Source organism: Stenella coeruleoalba, assembly GCF_951394435.1.
Source record: "Stenella coeruleoalba genome assembly, chromosome: 2".
NCBI lineage: Eukaryota > Metazoa > Chordata > Mammalia > Artiodactyla > Delphinidae > Stenella > Stenella coeruleoalba.
The window spans coordinates 46,214,080-46,222,420 of record NC_137147.1 but is presented as its reverse complement, the minus strand read 5'-3'; the positions used below and the strand labels follow the sequence as shown (position 1 = coordinate 46,222,420).

Here is an 8,341-nt window from a genome sequence, read left to right as displayed (position 1 = left end):
AGGATGCCGCGTCCTTGTCCTTGTTAACATTAAATAGAAATGGAAAACAATTCATCCTGGCAATTACCATCCTCCACCATCAGTTTACTTCCTGTCTTTCCAACTTAACCACCTCCAGTTACCACACTCTGACTTCCACAGTGCCCCCAGCCTCACCTTAACAGAAAAAAATCTCATCCAAAAGAGATGGGGCGAAGGGAGAGAAAGGATTTAAGAGTAAAAGAACATAGTTTACTTTTAAAATAATGACTCATTTTATTTTTTCTTTTAATACGTAGTTATAAATATATTTTGTCAAAATATATGATCAATATGGTCAAAACATTTGCACATAAAGTCATAAATAAGGTCAAGGTGAATGTTTAGATTTTTTTTTCCTTTCTTTTTTTTTTTTTTTTTAAGATAAAAGTCCAGCTATAAGGAAGCAGTCTGTGTAGTGTGTGGGTGAGTAGTGGATGGAACGTGTGTGTGTGTGTGTGTGTGTGTGTGTATGTGTGTCCCCAAGGAAGGCCTGATCTCAGCGGCACCCACAGCCCTCTACTACCATCTCCTGATAATTTTTCAGTACCACCTTGTCATACTCATCCAAGTACAGCATGGAGATGGCGCTCAGTTCGGTGGGAACACAACAGGCTTTGGGGATACTGGAATTGACAGAGTTGACCAGGGTCTGCACAATGGCATGGTTGGTTGAGTTGAGGTGGTCGGCCAGTGGAAAGGGGCAGTCTCCATGGCAGTAGAAGGCCTGGTAGCCTGGTGGGGCCACAATCCAGTCATTCCAGCCCACATCGCTGAAGTCCACATAGAGCGAGTGGCGCCGGCAGTTCTTATTCTTCTTCCGGGCCCTCTGTGGGTGATGCTTGGGGCTACGCTTGGCCCTCCGGCGTCGGGTCAAGGCATGTCCCCGGCCATCATGGCCAAAGGTGACCAGCAGAGGCCGGAGCTGGGCCCAATCCCCACTCCCTTGAGGTAACGATCGGCTAATCCTGACATGCTGGCCCTGGCGGGTCCGTGTCTGATGGAGGTGGGTCACCTCAATGGCCAGCCCATAATTGGGCTGCTTCTCCCGGGTCCAGCGAAGGACTGCAGGGCTCACATCAAAAGTTTCCCACCGTGTCACATTGTGGTGGACCAGTCTCGTGTCCAGTAGTCGTGTGATGAGGTGCCCGGGCACCACTTCTGCCGGGGGCTTCATAACCTCATAAATGTTTATACGATGAAAGCCCTGCTCCCAGTCAGGGCCCTGGTCCACCTGCTCCCGGAAGAGTCGAAGCTCTGCGGACGAGATCACCTCGTTCTCTGGGATGCTGCTGAGGTTAAAGAGGAAACGAAAAGCAGAGTTTTCGCTGGTCCCTGGGATGTTCTCCAGATGTTCTAGGCACAGTCAGGGAGGAAAAGAAAAAGGGGAAAAAAAAAAAAAAAGCACATGAGCTATTTCAGAGGCTGAAAAATCAAGAAATAGCTAAGAGTCGGGTGATGAGTGATGAACTCTGCTTATATAGTGGAAGCCTATTTGGGGGAAACAAGCATACCGTTTAATCTGAAGGAGCAGATAAATGGCGCAGCTAGCAAACCAGCGAAGCCTAGCTAGCATTCAGCAAGCACCAAAGACAGAATCTCCCAATCTCCTTTATACGTCTAATAATTTCCATGTGTTAACTCCTTACTCCACCACCATCAGACTTCCCTTTTAAAGCCCTCTTGGCTTTGTGTACACAGTTTGCTTTACAAGTGGTTGTAAAGAAAAAGAGGGGCCAACAGAGCAGAGGCAGGAGGGAACATGCACACAACCACCTTCTGCCTCTTCCACTTTCGAGTATGTTACCAAACATTTCCCCAGCGATCTTGGAAGCACAGAGCATGCCTTGTTGATCATGTTACAGAGAGGAAAATAAATTCCAACACAGTAATGATGCTGGTGGATTAATAACTCAGATTTACTTTGGAAAAGAAACATCCGCTAGGAAACATTCAGATCGGATTACAAGGCCCCTATTGAATAAACCTGACAAACACACAGCTGTAATATTAAATTCAGTAGGTGCTTTGAAAAACAGAAAAAAAAAAGTCAGAAACCCTGGCATAAAAGGCTTTGATATAGCAAAAACACACGGCCGGGGCTAGCCCACGTCTGAGTGGTGTCATTCCCCTTCTCCCCAACCCCTCCCTTCTGTCTCCAAAAAATAAATTCAGCCACAACTCTGAAAACTCCAGAAAGCAAGCAGCTCTGTCCCCCAGCCTCCTGGATCTGGGGCTCTGAGGTAACCGGAACCCCTCTCCCCTGGAGCTTCCACTGTCCCACCAGGCAGCCCTACCGGCCCTCCCCAGCCCAGACTCGGGGCAGGGACTGACCTTCGTGGTGGAAGCTCCTCACGGTGTTGGCGCGACTGGCGGGGCGCTCGGGATACTCCAGACCGATGCTGTGGATCTGCTCCCCCTCCTCCTCCCCAGACTGAAGCCGGTAAAGATCCCGCATGTAATCCGGGACGACCGTGCTCTTGCTAGGCTGCGGGCGGCGGCGCAGCCCGAACATCTGCAGAAGTGTGGCCTCGAAGTCCCGAAGGAGCTCATGACTCTGCCCTGAGCGGCGTCCTCCCGCGTGGCCCTGAATCTCGGCGACTTTTTTCTTCCCCGTCTCAGGTATCAAACTAGCATGGCTCGCGCCTCCTAGCAGGACTTGGCATAATAAAACGACCATCAGCATTCGGTTACCAGGAATCATGGTGTCTCTGGGGAGGGGGAGGAGGTGGAAGGTTAAAGAATAAATAAACACCGATAACTAGAGAGAAATAGAGATGTCTCTGCATACGCACATAGGGCTAGAGCTAGAGGGTCAAGATGTAAAACAGGTCAGAAAGATCAAGTTTGTGTCTTCGCCCTCACACACACCCCTCACCACCAGCTGCAGCCATGCACGGCCTGAAAGTAGGAATTGCCCTGTAATTACTTGGTCTAACTTGTTTACAGTCAAATAACCCCAAATCAGATAGCCTCCATCCTGTTAATCTTTTTTTGTCCCAACTGCTATCTGAGCCATGATCTCAGCTTGGCTTCTTCAAGGATAAACAGTTAACATTGAGAAGGTAAAGAAGGGTGGGGGAGGGAGAATTAAAATGCCATCGCTCTCCTCTCCACTTCAGACCTTCAGCCTCTCTCCCCCTCTCCCTCCACCCCCCTTCTTCCTCCGCCCTCCGAGCCAGAGCCCGACTTCCACCACTTCCAGCTGGTTCGGAGCAGGAGGGAGAGAAAGCAGAGAAGCAGGAGCAGGGTGAAGACACGGGGGAGGCAGGGTCTGGGGGCGGACCGAATGGCTGGAGGGTTTATTTTACTGTGGCTGATGAGTTTGAAATGCCCAGCAAGAAGCATCTGATCGCGCCCTCTCGCTCACTCCCGGGGAAGGGTGTGTGGGAGGGGATGAGTCCGAGAGCGACCTCTGTGAGTTTTGACAAGCAGCTAGGAACTCGCCACAGGGGCACTGGGTGCTCTCCAGTTATGTGGGGAGGGGGGCCCTTAGCCCCCCCCCCCCCCGGCTGAGGACCTTCCATCTGTTTAGCCCCCTCTCGCTTCCCTTTCTTGCAACGCACGGATCAGAGAGAGCGAGTGGGAGCAAGGAGCACTTTAAATAGAACCGGTGGGCTCGGAGCGCAGTGGCTGCCCGGCCTAGAAGAAAGCGACAGCGCTGCCAGAAAGCAGAGTGTGGAAGGAAGGTCCGACGGGAGGGACACAAGGCGAGCACGGGTGGGGAGGGCAGAGTGAATTCCCGGGAGGAGGGAAGGAAGAGGTGTCTACTCACTGACAGAAAACAAGGCATATAATAACAGTCCATGATTCTTGACAGCCAATCTTGAACAAACTTGCTGGAAATGCTCAGAGGAGCTGCGGCAGTGCGTTGCTCTGGATGGCACTACGGAATGGCTCCTAAAATGAATATTTGAATATAATGAGACTCTGGCGCAGACAGACTCTGTTTTTCTTCCAGCCCCTAGGCGTCACGTGAACGCAGAGGCCCCGCCCCACGCACGGAGGAGCCCGCCCTCCCCGAGGCGGGCTGTGAAAGGGCCCGCGCGCCCGCCCCCGTCTCCCCACCCCCCAATCCCCGCCCGCCCGCGGCCCCGCCCCCTCCTGGAGAGGCCAGCCTCCGCGCCAGCAGCCCCAAACCTCAAGCGGTACGGGAGGAGCTCCGGATGGCGTTCTGCGGAGCCCTCGGCCGGTCCCCGGGTGCACCGCGCGGAGGACGTGGTCCTCGCCTCTACCTGTAGCCTTCGGTGCGTCGGGCTGGGCCCTCGCGCCAGCGGCCTGAAGCCGAGGATCTGGGGGGCACCGTAAGGGCTGCGCCTTTCAGCCCGAACCCAGCTCAAGTGGGGCCGGGATTGGGGGCAGCGGAGTCTCAGCCGCTGAAAGCCACCACCGAGAGTCATTTAAAAAGGAAAGTGCTGAGGGACACACAGACACACGCGCCGCGCGCACCCCACTTCCTCCCCAGGGTCTCCGAGAGGCCAAATATTGCTCCCAGTGACAGCTAGTCACCCCCTGGCGAACGCTTGCGAATGTTCAGAAGAAGTGGGCAGCCACTTTAGCTCCCAGCCAAAAGCGGCGGACCCTGTCACGCGGGGCCGGGGCGGGAGACGTTTAGGCGGTAATCGGTGTGGGAAAGTGGTGAGGGAGCCGCCGCTAGGCTCTTTCCTCCGGTTCCTTTACGGAGAGAAACTCCGCACCTCGGCGATCCCTGCCAAGCAAAGCAAATCTCCGAAGAAAGTGGTCGGTGGGCCATTAAAGGCAGAGGGGCGGACGCCGAAGCGCACAGCTCAGGGCAGACGCGAAAAGAAGCGTCTCCGCAGAAAGGGCGCATCGCATTTTTCAGGTCTCAATGTAGCGGAGGTTTTACAACTCCCGACCCGGCGCAGAAAGGAAATCCCACCGCATTCCCAGGAGTCGAGAAAACCGTGAACAGCTTTCGGCCTGCGCTCGACCTCTGCGTCTGCGTCTCTCTCTTTCTCTCTCTTCCCAGCTTGTCTTTTTTAAACTACTCCTCCTCCCCCGCCACTTCCTCCCCCACCCCCTTCCTCCTTTGCACCAGCTGCAGAGTCGCAGCAAATATTTCTTCAAGAATTTTACCAGCCCACAGCTCAAGGAATTACTGGGATGTCCTAACCGAAGATGCTGCACGCGTGGGTCGCTCAGCACGGGGGCCTTTTCAAAAACCTGACCCACGCAACTCTGAGTCAGCCTGGCCTGCCCCGGGGTCCCGAGTCCCACGACTCCCGCTGCAAAGCGCACGGCACCCGGCCGCCCTTTCCTGAGGCTGTTCCCAGTTCCTGCCTTGGGTCGCTTCAGAGCTCGAGGGCTCAGGCTGCCGACCTCACTCTCCCCCACAAACTTGGCTTTCTTCTTGGGGGCACTCTCGGGAAGGCTTGGAGGAAGAGTTGTAAAGGACTCCTCTTTTAAAGCGCTTAACCCTCCCTCCGGCCGCGGCTGCCCGGCGCCGCCCGACAGCGCGCTAGCCGGGGTGTGGAGGCCGCGGGCGCCCCTGCGCGACGGTCCACGCCCGGCGAGAGCCGCGCCGCTTTTTGAGCGGCTTTAGGTTTTCCCGCTCCCGCGCCACCGCTGGGGCTGACTGCGAAAGGGTTGGGAAGAGCAAAGAGTTTTATTGAGACGCCCAGAACCTTCAAGATGCCCCGTGGGAGGAGCTCCAGAAGTGGGAAAAGCACACGGAGAAAGGTCGGTCCCCGCGGGCGAAGGGACAGCGGAAGGCGCGGGCGCCCGCAGTCCGCCGACAATCCTCTGGCCCTAGGAATCTCCCAGGGTGCGGCGGGAGCGCGCGCTGCGCTAAAACCCAGAGGCCGGGGGAAGAGCGGGTTGTGTTTCAACTTCGGATTCATAAGGATTCATCTCTAATCACATTTTTCTCCCCCAGTTTTCTTAATTAAAAAGATAAAAGCCGAAAAGCACTTTCGTCTCCAGAACTCTTTCTTGAGGGGCGGGGATGCAACTCGTCCTTTACTTCCTTGCCCGAGTTTTCGCCCAACGCCAAAGTTTCTTCAGAGGTGGCCTCAGTTTACCAAGTCAATGTCCGGGGGTTTTAACGTCTCACAAAGCCTTCAGCCCACAAAACGCGATCCTCACAAACCGCTATCCTCACAAACCATTCACCAAATGGTGCCCGGGAAGCCTCTAAGGTCGCGGGCGCAGCTCCCGCGGGGAGGGAGGGGTCCACAGGGACCCGCGAATCCCGGGACAGTTTCCCGTCGGCTCTGAGCCGGGAGGGCCAGTATGAGCCACGCGTCCGCCGTGCATCTCGCCAGCAACTCTCCAAAGGACACGACACCGCAGGAACCTGCGTTTCCGGGGCGGCTAGCATCCCGGCCGTCGTCCCTACAGACCCTACACCGTGAAATGATAGAGGAGCAGCTCCTTGGATGCTGCAAGTCCACGAGAATAGCTCGTGCGGGAGGCGCGTTGGGCAGCAGCGGTTCGCCAGCTTTCAGGGGCATTCGCCGGCTGGGGGCCGGGTCGGGTGACACTCCCCTAGACGCAGCCCTCCCGCGGCGCGCACTCTCCAGAAGCAGGAGAACCGCGCTCACCACCGCGGAACTAGCCCTGGTTAGGTGTTCTCTTTCCACCTCGACGCCCCTCAGTTCCCTCACTTTCTCCGGACCTCAGAGCCACCTCTCCCCTTTCTCTCCTGGCCCTTCCCGCCGGGAAGTCGCAAATGCTAGTCCACGAGCGACGTGTTCGGCTCAAGACCCCACGGTCTTTCCCAACGACCTCCAACTAAAGGATTCTCGTCTCCGCTCTTCTCCTGCCCCGAACCTACCAAACGTGGAAATTGCCTGGGGCCACCGGACGGAGAAAGTGGTCCGGGTAGAGGCAGTGGCATATATGGAAGTGACTTTCAGCGCAAGCATCCCTACCTCTAGCACCACCACCGGCGTGGGGGGGGGGGGGAAGGGAGCACCTTTTGCCTCGACACAGCCAGAGCCCCCTACTTCTCCCCCCAAGGATGCACCTCAGCCCTTCCCCCCCCGCCCCTCGCCAGGTAGCCTTGCTCACCATAGATCCCTGCAGTAGCAGGCTCGCAAGCAGCAGCTCCTGGGGACCTCTGAACAGCTGCAGTGAACCTGGGCGAGGGCTGAGGACTGGGACGCAGCAGGCTCGAGACGGCGTGGACGGGAATCCCATCAGGGAGAGAGGCGAGATACTCAGCCCTGATCTGCAGCGGCGTCGCAGGCTCCTGTCCCTCGGCTCTGATGCCAAACTCACCTAGTTTCCGGGCCGAGCTGCGCTCCCCTTTCCTCCCTCCCTCCCTCCTCCTCTGCCCTCCCGCATCTTCTTCCTCCTCTTTCCCTCTCTCTCTCTTTCTTTCTTTCCTTCCTCCTCCTCTTCCCCGGCAGCCCCTCCCTTCTTCCCTCCTCCCTCGCTCGCCTCCCTTTCTGGGATGGGAGCCCCGCCCACATCCTCCCATCCCGCCGCCGGGCCTCGCCTCGCCGGCCCTGGTCCCGGAAACCCGGGCAGCGCCCGAGTCAGCAGCTGCTGCCCAGGCTGGGACGCCGCTGCCTCCAGCTCCGGGAAGCGTTCGGGGCTCACCTGGTGACCACGTGCAGAGGTACTAGAATGCATGCATCGACTAGTCCCAGTACCTTCCAAAAATACCCAGGGTAGTCTGGGCTTCTCTGAGTTTAGAGTAGCTACTGCCCAAACCGATGATTAAAACACTGAGTAATCACCATTCACCCGAGTAATTAGAGATAATGAAACACCTCAAAAATCAGGTTATGGAGAAGGGAGCTGTTGGATGGGTTTAAAGGGAGGCCTTCCATAAACTGTTAAAGGATTTCCAAACGTTGAGAAACAGGCTGTGCTCAGAGCTGTGTGCTTAAAAGAGGTACCAGGTACCTCTTTGGCTATTGAGAGATGACTTTCCTTCCAAAGCATTTTTTAAAATGCTTCTTGTGGAAAGCCTTGGTGACCCTCAGAAAGTCAGCCCTAATAAACAGTCTACTTCCCCCTGCCCCTCCAGACCTCACCCTTTTGAGGACAGAGGAGGCTTGGAGACAGGCTGGGGCAACGTTTTTATAATTGGAAAAGTCTGTTTGTAACTCATAACTTCCAAGAACCAACAAGGCAGTTATTTTTGTTATTGTTGTTGTTGATTTTTGATGTTGTTGATTTGTGGTGCACCTAGGAATCCTTAACATCAGCAAACTGACATTCTAAGAAGGTAACAACCACAGAAGCAACAACCTTTTTGGCCACAAGGACACAAGACAATATACCCTTTGGTCTGTTTTTAAAGGAAGAAAGAAGATGAGGAGTTGGGCCTTTCCTACAAGAAAGTGCTAGT

General features: G+C 55.5%; 1 protein-coding gene across 1 annotated transcript; it reads right to left on the bottom strand.

Moving 5' to 3' along the window:
* Positions 1-202: 202 nt before the first annotated feature.
* BMP4 (bone morphogenetic protein 4) lies at positions 203-7,228 on the bottom strand. Its single transcript, XM_079913903.1, has 4 exons — positions 7,051-7,228; positions 3,794-3,918; positions 2,353-2,729; positions 203-1,374 (listed from the first exon to the last, which is right to left on the bottom strand). The coding sequence occupies exons 3-4, from the start codon at positions 2,720-2,722 to the stop codon at positions 518-520; spliced, it is 1,227 nt and encodes a 408-aa protein (XP_079770029.1). The 5' UTR covers positions 2,723-2,729; positions 3,794-3,918; positions 7,051-7,228; the 3' UTR covers positions 203-517.
* Positions 7,229-8,341: the final 1,113 nt, after the last annotated feature.